General features: G+C 36.1%; 1 protein-coding gene across 1 annotated transcript in view; it reads left to right on the top strand.

The window, feature by feature from the left end:
• SPAST (spastin) overlaps positions 1 to 17297 on the top strand; it is a 31416-nt gene that overhangs the window by 356 nt on the left and 13763 nt on the right. The window contains exons 2-7 of the mRNA XM_010004608.1: positions 2071 to 2154; positions 3398 to 3481; positions 8621 to 8716; positions 14737 to 14921; positions 15974 to 16107; positions 16427 to 16520. Coding sequence (XP_010002910.1) covers positions 2071 to 2154; positions 3398 to 3481; positions 8621 to 8716; positions 14737 to 14921; positions 15974 to 16107; positions 16427 to 16520 — 677 coding nt within the window. The remainder of the gene's footprint in view (positions 1 to 2070; positions 2155 to 3397; positions 3482 to 8620; positions 8717 to 14736; positions 14922 to 15973; positions 16108 to 16426; positions 16521 to 17297) is intronic.

Raw genomic sequence — 17297 nt, 5'->3', positions numbered from 1 at the left:
AAAGACTATTGTCTACCAATGCCCAGCCAGTGCTTCAGCAATGGTTGCTTTGGAAGACAGCCCCCCACCCTGTTCTTCTTTTACTCAGGCTGTTACTGTTGAGCATGGCAGGGAGTATCCCTTTGGGTCAGTCATCATGAAGGTGTTCCATCCCATTTTCTTGTGCACTACCAGCCTACTCACTGGGGATCTAGACTGGGAAAAAGAAAGCCCTCAGGGCTGTGCAAGCTGCTTAACAGCCAAAACATGGATGTATTACCAACACTGTCTTAGTCACAAATCCAAAACACAGCATCATAGGCACTACTATGAAGAAAGTTAACTCCATCCCAGCCAGACCCAGTACAGCAAATCAATGACTTCTAAGAAATGTGCTTTAAAAAAAAAAAAAAAAGTAGTTTTATTGTCTTAATCACTGAGAACTAGTGTTCTGTGTGGATTCAGAGCACTACCTTTGCAAGCAGCTCAGTTTGGTATCTTGCTTTGAAAACTTCTCCAGTTAAAAGTTGGAAGTGAGAGTTTAATTATGACCTGGGCATGTTCACAACTGCTGTTCAGAATAGCAAAGCAATTCAGGCAACAGCAGTGGTGGCTGGAATAATCTGAAATTTGATTTTTAATAATCAGCATTAGATTTACACTGCAGTCAACACTGTTTCTGTAGGTGATGGGGAGAATCATAAAGAAAAAAAGTCAAGAGAGAGGATCATAGTCACTCAGCCTCAATGACTTAAATTATCTAGCTTTGTCTTAAACAGTAAGGATGTATGAGGCTGGTGGAGAAAGTGCAGTAATAAAATTATTCCCAAGGTGTGTAATGTACACAAATGTGGGAAAGTGCTGCTCCTGTGATTGTGTTAGAAAGAACAAAGCATGGAATTACCTGTATAGGGAAAGTTGCCAAATATTGTTCAAAGATTTTGCATCTGGAGAGGAGCAAGAGAAAAACCTTTTAGGAGTTTCCCTAAACATATTGAAATATTTTTACTGGCACTAAAATTTGCTAGAAGTCAGATTTGAGACTAAGGTTAGCAAAAGATTTTAGTGTAGAAGCAATACAATCACTGGTAGCTGGCACTTAGGAATGGTTCTGTGAAACGTTTTCTCTTCTGAAGTAAGGGTAGTGATATCAGCAGGTTTCATTCTGGGCATTTTTGTTTTTTAGCACTAGCAGCTTGTTAATGCTAATCAGGTTTAAATTGTTACACCTAATACTGCAGTATTACTGTGTTGAAAGGCATGCTTAGTGTGACATAGTTACCTTGCAAAACGGTTTCCATACACAGGCAAGTATATTTTTAATGCAGGGTATTTATAGATGGGGAGCAATATAAAGCAGGTATGAGTATCTCTTCAGTGGGTTATTTGCTGTCATGGTGTCAGCAGATTCATGGTTGTATTTGCTGTAATGTTCATTTAGGGCCTTGTTGGTACCGACACATACTCTAATTCTGTAGGTATCGTACTTTGTGTGAAAGTTGACATATATCTGTAATGCAGAAATTTTGTGATAGGATGAGCAAAGAAATACCCCCATGACAAATGTGAGATGCTTTGTACAAACATTAGCCAGAGGAAAAGTGTCTCGTACCTCACTGGTGTAGTCTCATTGGTTTTCTTCTTGAGTTTCAGTGCTTCTTTTGTTACTTTGGCATTGTCTGTCACTGAAAGTGATGTTCCAGAAATAAGAGCTATTAATTTCACCATTTCTATGGTGTATAAATGTGTGTAGGCTAGTTGTGGGGTTTGTTTGTGTTTTGTTTTTTTGTTTGTTTTGCTTTTCATTTGTTTGGGTTTTTTTCGGGGACTGATCCCTTAAGGTAGATGGAGAAGTATTCCTAAAACAGGCAAAAGTGATTTGAGGCTGGTGTAGTACCCATTTTTAATAGAAAAGTTTGCTTGAAAATAAGTAGATACAAAGTTGACAGTGTCCCTTTAAGTATTTTTTGAAATAATAGAGTTCTGTTCAAATATCTCTTCCTTCCTCTTGTTTTACACAGTATTCTGCAGAACCATTCCTAAGCTTTAATTTATTACAGAAAATAATGGGTTCACTTCCTTTTTAAGCAGGACAAAAGGAACAAGCTGTTGAATGGTATAAGAAAGGAATTGAAGAACTGGAAAAAGGAATAGCTGTCTTAGTAATTGGTAAAGGTAAGCGAGTTTTGAATTTTGTGGAAAAGATTTTGGTTTATGGCTTCTTCAAAGTGAGGAATCAATACTGCTAAATATGGTAGGTGCTGTCTGAATTAATTCATAAGAGTGTTTCTTATTTCTGTTCTAGCTGTAGGTGAACACTTGTTCTTTTCTTCTGGCTTGACATCTGTAATCTGTACAAATCTTGCTCCAGATATTTTCAGGCTATCCAAACTAATAAGCAGTTCATTAAAATCCTAAAGCAAAATGCTTGATCTCTTACATCATGGAAATGCCAAAATTTTGAGTTCTGATTTTGTTTGCTGAAGTTCACTGTTGATGTTCATCTCACTTATGCAGAAATTTATATTCCTTTCAGTAAAAATAAAATAGAAACACCCTGATTTGGAATTGTCTGGCATTGTGTTTTTGAATCAATTATGCCAGAATAGCTGAACATTTCCTCCCAAGGGAGAAAATCCATCTGTGTATATGGAAGTATTTTAAGCTGTAGTGTAAAAGCAAGTATGTACCATAGAGAAATAGTTGTAATGAAGGATTTGTTAAAAACTTCTGTCCTCAGATTATTATTTATGATAATAACGCAACTCCCCAGAAAACCCCAAACTAGTAACTGCTTTTGCAGACTTCTTTTTTGTTCCTCAGCTGTGTTTAGGAATGTTTGTGAACAGTATACGGTGAGGTGTTACTTACACAGTGATACCAGTAGCATTTGATACAACCCATCTAAATTGAACACTTTAAAACAAACAAACCAACTTTGACTTGAACAGACACTGGTTTTTAGGAAGGGGTGATATTAATGTCTGTAATTACCTGTGTTTTGAAATGTAAAGGGACACAGTCAACTGAATTTAAATCTGTTAATTTTGCTGAAGTGAATTATTTCCAATTGTACTTGCCTCTCAGTCACTTTTCAAGCTTCTTAAAAATCTTTTTTATTTGACTTCTGTTTAGAAAAATGTGTGACAAAGAACTTAGACAAGGTCAGCATGAGATATTAGAGAATATGCAAAGCAACGCTTGGGTTCCCACTGCTCTACAAGCAATTAATTAATTTTAAATTCTTGATTAAATAGAAACATTTAGGTTTTTTTCATTAGTTCTGCAATCATGTTTCTTAGTGGAAGGGGCAGCCAGGGGGTGGGAGGAAGAACAGGGAAGGCTGGGTGTCAGTATTTTAGCACTTAAAGTAGTTAATTTGCCAAGTTGTGTTTTAACATTGATTTTTCTTTGTAAGGTGATCAGTGTGAACGGGCTCGACGTCTGCAATCTAAAATGATGACAAATTTGGCAATGGCCAAGGATCGCTTGCAGCTTTTAGGTACCAGTTACAATTAATGACTTTGGAAAGTTTGTCATTCACACGACTTTATGTAATGCCTTCTTCTAAAGTATTACTTTGATTTTTGAAGTGAAGGAGTAATTTTCTATGTAGGGTCTCTTAAATTTGGTTTTTAGCTGAGAGTAAGCAATAACTTTGCAATGTTATTGATGGATTTTGAAATAGGTATCTCATAACCTACTTCCCTATGCCTTAAGGAATAGATAAAAGAATAGATAAAAAAATAACCGAGAGGTCTGCATTTCATAGCATGCAGGACTTATGAACTGGAGAAGTCTTGACTGACTCTTGTTGGAGTTAGTTTAGGATTTCTGTGTTAGTAATGTAGTAAAATTTATGATATATTGCTGATCATGAGTGCAAGTGTGCCTTCTGTAAGTGTAACTACTTAATTTTCTGATAATTTTGTTGTCACTTAGATAACAATTTTCCCCATTATTTGTATACACTGTGATAATTTTTGAGCATTATGTAGACCATAAGGCTGTAAAATCATAGTTCAGTTTATCCTGTAATGTTCTATTTTAAGACTAGCAGGTAGGGTTATATTTCATAAGAATAGTGTTGTATCGTTTTAGCTTTATCAAAATTGTGTTGTATATAAGCTCTTAATGTACAGAGTAAACCAAGCATCTTGCTGTGCATGATAAACAAAGATCAAGCAACAAATCCCTAGCTTTGTATAGTGTGTCCTCTAAACTGAGAGCTTTGGAAATGCTGCTATTTCAGGCAGTAAAATTAAATTAAAGATGTTTTTTTTTAATTGCTCTCAAAGGGAGAACTAACTAATGTACTTCAGTTTAACTGGATTATCTGCAGCTTTAATCTGACACTGTTGTTTTGAGTTCTGCTAACTCCTCTCTCCTAGGAGTGTATAGAACAGACAGGAAAACTTACCTTCTTTTTCTCTTACATTTTGTGATTCTGTAGTCCTGACTGGTGATTAACAGGGAAGTTGTGACAACCACAAGAAAGTGAATCCTTTTTGTTTCCCTTGAGTTCTTGGTGTCCTTTGTTCTTTTTGAAAAAAAATTAAGGGAACATGGGGTGAAAGAGGCTTCCAGCTTTTATGCCTTATTATGGGAGTTTGTCAGTAGATCCTTACTTAGCATATGCAGGAAAGGTATTTTCTAGTCCTAAGGACTAAAGACTGATTTTTAGAAGTTATATAAACTAGTGAACAAAAGAGTGAAAACGATTGCACATGCTAACAAACTTCAGTAACTTATTGCTTATTACTGATGATGTAATTGCAAGTAACTAGGGTTGTCTGGGCCTTCAAGTAGCCATGTCTGTGTTTTGTGGGTAGAGCCTCATCCTTGCTTATGTCATTGTTGTAGCACTTGTGATGTTCATAAGAGGCTTGTTTGCTGTGCTCTGATTGACAAAATAAAAAGGGTAAACATTGCCCAAAAAATGAAGCTATTAGCCCTTTAGGAAGGAAGATTATATTGTTTGGAGAGAGATTCTGGTGGATTTAAATCCCTGCAAGCTTGACAATTATGGATCTATTTGAATATAATCTAACCAACTTTCAAGTATTAACAGCATCTGTTTTTATTACTTTATATGTAATTTTACATGTTTTGTTGTTTGTGGTGTTTGTTTTTTTTTTTACAATTAAGGTAATCTAGAGTTGAATTGCATGTGTAATTACAAACATAGCTTTTAGCTTGTTCTTTATGATAACAGATATTTGGAAGCTTTTAAGTGGTGTAGATATGCTTTTGTAGTTGAACTAAACCTGGGGCTCTTGAAGCTCTTAAGGTTCTGTTAAGTGTTTTTTTTTCCTCTGAATCCAGCTTTAAAGCTCAGAGTGTTTCCTGTGAAATTTCTCCATTTATTAAGGGAGAATAGGCAAGTTCTTTACTGCTGGCAGGATAAAACAGTAAACAATAATATAAAAGTAGATAGTAATATTAAATATTACATTCCACTAGCTAGGCAGAGGTTTGCCTGCAAACTACCTAGCTGAAGTGCCATCCAGTCAAGCAAGCTACATTGATAATACACAGAAAGTGACAAATCTTATGGATTATAACTGTCCCTTAAAAGTGCTCAGTGTTTTGATTTTTTTTGAAGAGAGTTGGATCATCAATGTAAGTTTAAGTTGCATGACACCACTGATGAGGGTGTGATCATCATATCACTGATGCCTTTTAATGTTAGACTAAGAGGATGTAACTACTTACTTTGGATGATGGCTTTACTATTTTCAGTCCTGTTTCCATCTTGAGTCTAGATTAGTGTAGCATCATATTCTGTTTAATGTACTGTGACAAAGCCTGAAAGCTGAAGTTACTCCAGGTAGGTTTCAGAGTGCTTCAGGGTGCCATGATCAATTTGGCCATCCAAAGACAATATTGAGTTGTGCCAGCTGTCAGGGGACTTCTACCATTTGAACTGGTGGCTGTCCCTGTTTTACATGCTTTACAGTGTGTTAGCTGTGCAGTTATGTAGAGGAGTGGATAAATCTTGCTCTCATGAACTTCATCTCTGATGATCATCCTGATCTCTCCTGGATGACTGATCACCCATATTAGAATCATTATATTTGATACATTTATAATCAGAAGAGAGTATTTGTTTTCTACAACTGATACATAAAATTCAGCAGTTTGCCATTCCTAAAGACAGATAACCACAATGCCCAGTGCAACACTATTCCATTCTGATGCTGCACATGTGTTGTACCTCTGTGTTCTCCCATGTCAGAGAGGCTTTGTAGGGGGACGGAGTTCTGTCAGCACTAGTGCCTTTCTGTCTGCTAGATTCAGTATTTCAGTTGAAGGATGCATGTGGCACATAATTAGAGTAACCTCTTTGGTGATAATTCTGCCCATGTTTAGATATGGGGTTTAATTGGAGATTCTTCTCCTTTCTGGGAGGTGATGGTGTTTTTACTTTAGACTTGTATTATAGGGCAATATTTTTTGCTAGAAGTCAGTTACCTTGAACTCAAGGTCTAGTGTTGCCTAAATAAGACAACAGCTACATTGGTGTTTATTTGACAGGTTTATGTCAGTGTTGTATCCTCAAGGGGAAAAAATGAGATTCTGTAAAATTTTTGGTTTTCCTCCTGTCCCAGTGTCTGGAGACAGGGAAAAAGCATTTAAATGGAATGTGATAAGGTGTCCTGTTAATTCCTCAGAATAATATTTAATAGCTCAGTTTTGATTATTCCAGAGGGTTCTACGGCTACACTGTCTCTCAAGAAAAGCGATGTATTTGCTTTATGTAGTTTTATGAGCAATATTAAACTTAATACATAGTAGGATGGGAAGAGAGTGTGTGAATTGAAACTGGTCAGCAGTTGGATTACTTTTGTTTTTTGTTGCAGTTTTGAAGCTCCTGAATATGCATAACTTGTTAAGCAATTGATAATTGTTGTAAAAACCCAGTCGCAAGCTGTAATGTTGAAACAAGTAGCATTTCCTGAATTCCTGCCCAAGCCAATTGACTTTATTATCATCACTCACTAGGGAGTTTTTCTGTAAAGTTCAGAAATGTTTTCCAAACCTTAACTGTTTATCTAATACCTTATCAAGTCTATTAGTACTAATTTTGTTTTCTAAGCTTTCCTATGTACTTTAAGATGGCCATGCACTCAGAAGGGAATAGACAATTCTTCTGTCTCCTTCAGTATTGCTGTGCCCGTTAAAATAGTGCACTGTGGTTGTGACTAGTTAGTCTATGACTAACCAGTCATAGAGCAAGGATTTCCGTCAGACTTCTATAGAGGGAGGTTTCTTAGAGTAACTTCTTGCAGGTTGCAAACTTTGTGGTTGGTTGTAGGCTGTTCTTGTATGACTGACGTTTTTATTGTTTGACTGTGCCTGACTTCAGTGCTCTCAATTTAAAACAAAGTAAACCCTGGATGCACTTACTAATCTTGAACTTTAGCTTTTCATGTTTGCTTGTGTATGCTAAGTTTTCACCCTAAACCACATCTTGTTCAGTCTGGATATTATTATTAAACCATGATATAAACTATTTGGTCTAAGGATACTTTCCAGGGAAGCTAAGTGGTGAGTGATCAGGCGCAGACAGAAGAATGGAATGAAGCAGGAAGATAGGAGGGGGAAAAAAAAAGATCTGTAATAGGCAATGAAGTGGAACCAAGGAAATGTTGATGCCTGTTGGTTGTATGATCTACAACTTCGGAATGGCTGTTCTTCCTCTGGTCATAGCATTTGTGATCTTGGCTGTGCACAATTTCAGTAGCATTTGGCTTCTTTTGCAATATGTGCTTTAATGTTACCAGGGGACACCCCTCCTCTACTTGGCCATCTGTTATCCTGCAGCTTCTTGGTACTGTTGTATCCTGGGAGACAGGAGATTGAAAAAAAAAAAAGAAAAGGGGAGGTGAAGTATGACAATGTATGCCTTGCATCCTTACAAGCAGTGCTTTGCTTTTTTTTAAAAAAACCCACATGTAAAGGTGGGAGAGGTTGTACAGCACCCCAAAAGTAAGACCTAGACATTTTTAACTGCAGTGGGAAAAGGAGTGGTAGGTGAGCTGCAAAGGACACAAATTCCAGAGACTTAACTCTGGTTTTGTATCATTTGCAGCCTTATGGTGACTTCTTTTAGTTAATTTCTTTCTCTTTCATCTTTAAGCATAAGGTATGGTGTTTTGCTTGAACAGTTGAGGTTTCTGTAAAATGTTGACTGGCTGTTACTACTTAAGTGAAACATGTAATATGCAGGAAAATGATGATTCCTTCCAGTTGGTCAAAAGTAACACTTTTGGGAGGACTTTCAGAAATGGGTTATGAACACAAATATTTAGTGAATGAAGTTGAATTAATCCTGACCATTGATTTTTTTGGGAAGTAGCTACAATCACTAGACTGGAAAGGTTGTTCTAATTAATTCAGCTGTAAATGGCTAGATTTAATGCTGTTTTCTGTCATGCTCATACTGAGAATTTTCTTACAAATTTGCTAAGCATGTAGAATAGGTAGAAATACTCTTTATGTTTAACCTTGTATCAAGTAAAACAAAGCCAAACTTGACATTTGTGTGTTCAACATACGTAAAATTTCTCGGTTCATTTTTATTTTTTGTTTGTTTATTTTGTCCTTTTTCCTCCCTCCCCCTCTGTCTACTATGTAGAGAAGCTGCAGGCAGTTTTGCAAATTTCCAAGCCGCAAATGGAGGTCTATAATGACAGTACTAACCTGGCATGCCGCAATGGACATCTCCAGTCAGGTGGGTTTGGTTTTACCAGCGCCTATTGAGGGGATGTCTTTCAGTTTCTGGTGTATTACAGGGAAGAATATGCAATGCTATGTTCTGGCCCCAATCAGCTTTCAAAAAAATTGTTTTCTATTTCTGTTTTTAGAGGCTTTATATAAAATACATTTCATATTTTCTGTTACAACACTGTTTTATTTTGTAGTGTTCAGTTCTCTCTTACAATGGCTATCCTAGAATCTAAAACTATTCACTAGTTGAATAGTGAATAGTTCACTATTTCTAAATACAAAACATCTAATCTTAAAGGAATTAATTAAAACCTGTTTGAGAAAGTGTCATAGTCAATGTAGAATACGTAGGTTATATATTGTGCCTACATAAGTAATTCTTCCTTTATGATATAGTGAGAGTGAATGTGCATTGTCATTAAACTGCCGTAAATTTCATGGTTTTTTACCCTGAGAAAGTTAAAATAAGGGAAAAAACATAAGCCCAAATATATTTTGCTTTTTTCAAATAAAGTTTACCAGTAGACTGCACCAGGGCCACTAAAATACCTGAAGGAGTAAAGTTACTGTGAGGATTGTGAATTCTCTTCCGGGAAAGTTTTAAGCAGCACTAAGCTGTTGTCACAACAGTGATGTCAACCGATAATTTGTACAGTAGACTAAACTTGAAACTTAGTGTGAACCACCTGCTTTGCTTTTGACTCCATTTCTAGGTCTGAAGTAATCTTACTGTTTAGTTTTATTCCTTCTAATGTATGAGAAGTTAAAGTAGTGGAGCTATGTCATGTTAGGCACCTTTAGATTATTGTGTGTGCTTGTTTTGTTAACGTATTTGTCAAAAAGGTGTAGTTAAAATGGGTCTTTGTTACAAGTTCCTATGTAGATTGAGCTTGAGAACTCTACCTTCAATGATCCAGTACAACTCTTGTCTTTTTACCTGGTTGGCAAGAGATCGAATGGACAAATTCCTACTATGCACACAAAAACTGATAACATGCTCCATCTGGTTCAATATATGCAGCTTTTTATTTAAAAAAAAAAAAAAAAAGTATTTCTTTTATATGTCTTTTTACGTATTTCTCAACGTATCTCAGACCTGGATGCTGCAGGAGAAGGTTAGGCTTAACTTCCACTTTTAAAGCAGTTAAGTTGTTATTTGTTAGTAACAAAGCATAGAATATCCATTGGCAGCTACTGGAAATAAAGAAACATTTTGCCAGTTCTTTAGCAGGTGTTCTTACTTACAGAAATTCCTGTAGCAGTAGGTGGTTACTGTTGGTAAAATTGTGGAAATTGGTATTAATCACTTTACATATTTGAAGTCATATTCCTGGTCACTTACAGAAAATAGAGGACTGAACCACTTTTGCGAAAGTGTGGCAGCAACGGTAACAAAACAACTGCAAAGGGCCTTGTTCTTCTGGGATGCTTTTTTCAGAGAAGGTGTCTTCCAGCTTTTGGAAAAGGAATTAATACAGGCTAATAGGAGAAGCTTTCATTTATGAGGCTCAATGTGATCTGAGACAGAAGAACTGAAGAGCAGGTCATAAAAAAGTTAGATACCTGGCATCTACTGATTACTTGGAACAAGACTAAGAGGCTTGTTCTATTTCCATTTGCATGGGGTTGTTCAGTCTGAAGAGAAGACACTGAAGGGACCTTCCAGTACCTGAAAAGAGCCTGTAAGAGGGCTGGGAAGACCTGTTCACAAGAGCGTGTAATGATAGAGCAAAGGGTGGTGGTTTTAAGCTAGAGAAGTGTAGATCAGGTTGGACAATAGGAAGAAATTCTTTATTATGAGGGTGGTGGATCACTGGAACAGGTTGACTAGAGAGGTGGTGGAGGCCCCATCCCCAGAGACACCCAAGGTCAAGCTTGATGGGGCTCTGAGCAATCTGTTCTAGTGTGAGATGTCCCTGCTTATTGTAGGCAAGTTGAACTAGATGACCTTTAGAGGTCCAACACAAGACATGTTATGATTCTATGTTAGACTGCATGTTACTGAGGAAGTAGAGGTGCTGCAGAAGTACTGAGCTGCAGGGCTCTGGCATAAGCATAATTTTTTCTGTTTACATAAAGTATTAACAGTGTTGTTGCCTAATCAAGATGAGCTTTTAAAAAGTCTGGATTTTATGGAGTGTGTAATATGGTCATTCACAGTTTTAACATGAAGGAAGTGCCTTTTTTACCCATTCTTTGATCAAAAAGTGCTTTGTTTTCTTTCATTTGCCTTTGAAGACCAGAGTCATTGAAGATGTTTTTGCTTCTTAATTCTGTCTGATAATTTAGTCTCACAGCTATGCTGCACATTTTGATATTACCAGAATGTTACTTATTGGAGATGGTTCCTTCTTTCAAGACACCATTTGTCAGCCTTTCAGATCAATTCAGACCAACTTGATTCTAGAATTACTGTTTTAGAAATTACTAGAATTACTATCTGTCCCTCACTTCTTCATTCATAGTTTCCTAACTTACATTAATTGCTAGAGATTTTTCTTGAAAATTTGTCTGATAGATTTATGTTAAGGTTTAATAAGACCTCATTATAGCAGCATCACTTGCCTTTCAACTGCAGAAGGCTATGCAGTAACTTGTAGGAGTAATAAATAGCCTTGACCCAAAAGTTTATTTTGAAATATGCATTTCTTCTTTATTTTATTACTTTTCCAGGGAACACTCCCTGATGATTTTTAAGGTTTCACAACTAAAGGCTGGAAACTGTTCTGCAGTATTGGAATAGCTGCTGTTAATTTTAATTTATGTTGATTTTTGGATCCTTAAGAAGTTATAAAACAGCAGAAAGTTTTTTATTAAGATGAGCCTTAATCTGGTTTAGGTGCACAAAAGGAAATATAATTGGTTTGCTTTTTAGAAATAAAAAACATGTTCTTTATTAAATAAGCACGTTAGAGCTGCATGTCTCCAAGATTGTTTCTGTGTTTCCAGGTGTGTAGTATAATAAGGCTTCCCACTAAATTGTTCAGATATATTCTCACTTCACTTTTCCTTCAAAAATGGTTAAATATAATAAATGCATTTGGACATTTTTTTTCTGTAAAGGAGTCTGAAATTGGACACCCTTCTCTGCTGCTTTTCAAAAGTCAGCCAACACAAAACGTCAGACAAAAATTTGCTCCTTGCTTATTTGTAGTTTGTTGGTTGTGTATGTATTTGGATGACAGATCAAAGCTGCAGAGATACTTTAATGACCCATTAGTTATTGTTTCTGTATGATCTAATGGCATTAGTTTGGAGCTTTGAAGTAAATTATTCTGTCCAGTCGAGAAATAGAGAGAAAAATCAAAATTATAAAGTTCCTATTATTATCCTGAAGGTATAAATGAAATAGACAATTGAGTTATTCTGTGTTTCAAATACATGTAAAAAAGTACCATGGTCTTTGTGATTAGAACTTATTTTAGGCACTTTTTTACTGTTTGATACGAAACAGTGAAACATTTGGCAGAAGGCTGCTGGAGATGCTGCAAAGATTGTAAGGCCACTTGCAGTGTATTTTCAGTCTTTCAGCACCTGACGAATACAAATTAATAAGCTATGTGTCCTGGGGGTTTTGCATTTGTTACAGCAAAATACATATTTTGCATAATGAGATTGTAGGGGCTGTTGATCTGCCAAGAGACATTAATGCACTCTTAAAAAACTTCACCCATTAGAAATAGGTAAACTGTAATTCTGAAGAGTTTGGTCACCTTTTTATTTGCTTCTCCAATAAAAATTGATAAAATTAAGCTTCCCTCTGGAGTTGGCAGTGAATATCCATGTTCAAAAGTAGTTAATTAGTGCTTTCTGTGTTACCCATCAGGACTGACCACAGAATGTAGGTAAATTTAGTGATCTTGATTCCTGGAGGTACAGCTAGAATAAATTGTAATTTGTATTTAAGCCTGTTGCTTTTCCTTCCCCCAGCCCTTATTTTCAGCTTCCCAAGCTACTCTTTGCCTGTGTAGTATTATGATGCTTGAAATTGCAATGTGTGTGTATTGTTCTCAGTAGATGGGGTTAGTTCTGGGAAAGTGAGATAATTGAGCAACATTCAGGGATAAGAATATGGAGAAAAACTACTTCAGCTTTTTGAAGCCTTCCCATGTTGAGTCTAAGCCAGTTGTGCAAATGAGGATGAAGGAAAAAAGAACCAGCCAAACAAGAGTTCCACCTTTTGATTAAATTGGACCAGGAAAAATGTTGAGTAGCTAGGTTTTTTAGTGTATACAAATACTGCTTTTTGAACTTGAAAGTTGTTAAGCATGCCTAATTTTGAAAAGTTTTTAACTTGGAAGCTCCTGTGCAGGAATGGCTAACTTAATTTAACCAACTCTGAATCTTTGTGTGGTTTAGTCAGTAGCCAGTTTTTTGGGTTTTGTTTGTTTGGGTTTTTTTAACAAGGCGTATCTTACAGGTAAATGTAGTTAACCACATTCTTCAAGTCCCTTTTGGCCTTTACATATTGGTACATCTGCATTGTTTATGGCGACACCTGCAGAGTTTCTGTACCTCTTAAAAGTGCTGGATTTGTGACTGAAGAAAGGCTTTAGAAGCTTGTTAGCCAAGTAGTTCAGTACATATATAACTGCAGGCTGTGTAAAGATTTGTTCCTGTTAGGATGTAAGACTTTTATGTTTAAAGAGGCTGAGAACATGGTAGTAATTTATAGAACCTTTTGTGATACTGTTTCTCTGAGTTATTAATATTTTAATTTTCTAAATACAATATTCAAAATTATGAGGCTTTCTCCTTTAAGTATTTTTCACTGTACTGCAATATTATAAATTGAAAATTCTATGTAGAGTTATTAACTTAAAAATCAGAGTTCTTTGGCCTGTTGCTTAAGACTAACAAGTCAAACTGAGTTGCAGATGTCTAAAATCTTAGTGAGGAAACTGGTAGCTGAAATCCATCTCGAGCTTCCTTTGATGCCATATTTCTCTTATCAAAAGGTTCCTTAATCCTTTTTGAAGGATATAAAATAAGGCAGTATTTACAGTTTCCATCATAGACAATAATACTGTACTAGACAGCTTTTAGTATTGTGTTCCCACCACAAAAAAAACCCTGATCTGATGCTGTGCTCTAATAATTAACTAGCCTGATCAACCTGTGTAGAACATTCTTACCTCTTAGTGTCTGTTTTGATGTTTTACACTTGCCATTTCTATGCTAAGGAGCCTTATTTTATTTTGTATCCCATACGGAAAATGTAGAAATCAAGTGCTATTTCATTTATTCTGGACTAAAATGGCCTTTTGTAGTTTAATTATCTGTAGCCAATATGTAAAGTTTTATCTGTCACCTAAATTAAGGCCTTCCTGTGTCATCATGGAGATGAAGCACAGTAAGGGTGAATGGAATTTGTGTTAGTGTTTGAATTCTGTTGGATAATACAGTATTTTAAGACTTAATTTTAAATGTAGGAAGCTAAATTGCTTCAGAGCTGTTAATCCAGAATTTACTTACACCTTGAGATTCCTGGAATGAAAAAAAGTTGTAAGAGAGAGACCCTTGAAATTCCTTGCAAGTGTAACTAATTTTCCCAAATTAAAGTGCGTTGGTGAAGCCTCTGTGTGGAAGATGCCAGACAGTGTTAACTAGCTTCCAAAGTAACTAGCCTGCTAACAGCACTGAAGGAGTGAATGTTCTCAATTTAATGGCTTGCAATTTGGGGTTTATTATAATTACTCTTTTCAGGAGTTCTTGGGAAGGAAAATCTGACTGGTGTTCTGTCTTAAGGAATAGATGATGTTCTTCTGTTGTTACTGGACTTAGCTGTCTTCAGCTTTTTTTGCCTAACTAGTGTTGGATTTGTGAGCTCCTAAAAATTCAAAACTTAGCTTTAGGAGAAAGCTACAGTTACTGTGCCCTTAAAAGTACTAAACTTCTTTAAAAACTTATAATACAGAATTGTAGCGGAATAATACATGTGTAGGTAACATTATCTTCAAGTTAGAATTGATGGTAAAAGTAGGACTATTAAAAATGTTCTCACAATGTTGATTTTCTTTGTAGAAAGTGGAGCAGTTCCAAAAAAGAAGGATCCCTTAACACACACGAGCAATTCCCTTCCTCGTTCAAAAACTGTTGCAAAAACTGGATCCACAGGACTTTCAGGTCACCACAGAACTCCTAGCTACAGTGGAATATCAACTTCTGTGTCTAGACCAGCATCTAATCCTGTAGCTTCAACTCATAAGGTATGGTGAGGATAAACATAGCAGTATATACTTGGGAAGTCCATGTAAATTCCAGATTAAACTTTAGATTTACTGCCTTATTGCACTATTGTAGTAGCAGAAAGTGTTTCTTTTTTGGGGGGAGAGAAATCTAACCCCCTAAATATTTGGCCAAAATCTCTTGAGCTTGACTGCAGAGTGGATTTCAGAAATTGTGAGGCATCGGATGGCTGCATAGGCAAATAGTTTTTAATTGTGATCACAGTAATAGATTATTATACTTGTTTTGAAAATTGCATGGGAAACTGTGGAAAGCTCATCTAGGAAAAAAATAAATATTACTCCCAGTATGTAAAAAATTGAGAAAAAACCCTCCTACTCCTTAACTACAGATTTCCACCCCCCTGACCACGTTCCTTGTCTTCCAAAGCATGTAATGCACAGGTTGTATTGCATCCACATTAAAAAGTGAATTGTGGCTGGCTTGTGGCTGAAATAAGTCCTATACTGTAGGACTTCTACTAGTGTAAATGTGATTTAGCAAAGTCCTATACTAGTAAGACACAAAAATGTCCCCCTGCTTACTCCCACAGTAAAATCAAATAAAGAGCAGAATGGACAAAACATAAATGTGGTTAAGCATTATTGTTACTGTAATATGAAGTGTTTAACACCTCTTAGCAAAGTGTGACAGCAATAGAAATTTTTGCTTATAGGTAATGAGAATCTGAAGCAGTTTGTGATGCTTAATTTCTCGAGCATGCTGAGGTTGAAATACTGTTGTTAAATATAATTAATTACCTTTAAAAAAAAACAAACACCACACAAATAATCCCCCAAATAAAATCAAACTAAAAAACCCCTCTCTACTGGAGCCTAAGATGTTCCACCTGTGGCTGAATATGATGGTATGATTTGCAGCAAAATACAGCATCATACTATCTGGTATGCATTGACATGACAGGTTTTACTGGAACATATGAATTGTAGAAGTAATTTTGTTAACAGTATGCCTTAAAAAATACCAAGTTGGAGTTTTTAGATCGCTTTTTATCTTCCCCCCCTCTCTCCAGGCTGCTCCTAAAAATAGCAGAACAACTAAGCCTTCTACTCCTATCACTGCTCCTCGTAAGAAGAAAGATTTGAAGACATTTAGAAATGTGGACAGTAATCTTGCTAACCTTATCCTGAATGAAATTGTTGATAGGTAAGTAGGCTTTTCAGTGCAGAAAACCAGGGTTTTTTTTGTTCAGTACAGTTATGGTCTACTTGAAATGAAAATCAGTACTCAGTGTTTGTTGTGAGCTTTTTGAGGTTTTGGGGATTTTTTATTGTTGTCATTCTGGCAAAAATATAAAGATTCAAATAAGAAATGTTTATTGTTTTAAATTCTTAGCAATGTAAGATGTAAGTTGTATGTTTCCTCAAAAGGGTTCTGTATAAATAGTCAAATGCATTAAATCAGTCAGCTGCAGCTGAAAGAGTATCTCATTGTTAGACTAATTAGTATTCTATTTCTTTGTTAGTGGGCCAGCTGTCAAATTTGATGATATCGCAGGGCAGGAACTGGCTAAACAAGCTTTGCAAGAAATTGTTATCCTTCCTTCCCTTAGACCTGAGGTAAGCAACTGGGGTTTGTTATCACTGTGTCATAAAATCAAATGTATTGTCCTGCATACATGAAGTGATGATTCCTGTCTTTATTGGTTATGATTCCTGTCAATGGCTGTGTGGTCTTGGTCATCTTTGAAAAGGGCAATGAGGAATTTATATTAAAATACTGCTAGGAAATTCCTCATCTTCTGATTAGTCAATTTTGGAGAAAGTGACTGAGGTGTATGAGAAAATAGCTTCAAAAAAACAAAGCCAAACCAACCAAACAAAACCCCCAGCAAAGCACAAAAACCTAAAACCAAACCCCCCAAAATCCTGAAAAATTGTGAGGCTGACTGGTCCAGATAGCTATAGCTGTGTGTCCAGCCCTGTATGGATATATAAAAGACAAAGCCTATAACTGGAAGAGTGAAACATATGAGATTTTTGTAAGTAAATTTAAGTCATGACGTCTGATTTGAAAAGTATTAAAAGTGGTAGTGTGGTCATGTTCTCTGTGTGGATGTTGGTTAGACACTCAGAATAGTCTGTTCAGAGCAAGAGAGGACGCAAAAAAGTGTAGTAGCAAACAAGCTACTCAGCTACACTGAGGTGTCTAACATTTGAGGGCATATTTCCTGTTGTCTGCATGGAATTTGGTCATTTAGACATTTATTGTATTTATCATAAGTTAGGTCTGGTCTATGTACTACTGGAATTTGCTGAGCCACTTTTTAAAAAAAAAAAAGCATCTGTTTTGTTCTAAGGCTGGACTTGCTAGAAGCTGGATTCTTGCAGAAGTTG

Source organism: Chaetura pelagica, unplaced genomic scaffold (assembly GCF_000747805.2).
Source record: "Chaetura pelagica isolate M959 unplaced genomic scaffold, ChaPel_1.0 scaffold278, whole genome shotgun sequence".
NCBI classification, from domain to species: domain Eukaryota; kingdom Metazoa; phylum Chordata; class Aves; order Apodiformes; family Apodidae; genus Chaetura; species Chaetura pelagica.
Note: the sequence above shows the minus strand (reverse complement) of the source record. Positions and strands in the feature narration are given on the sequence as shown.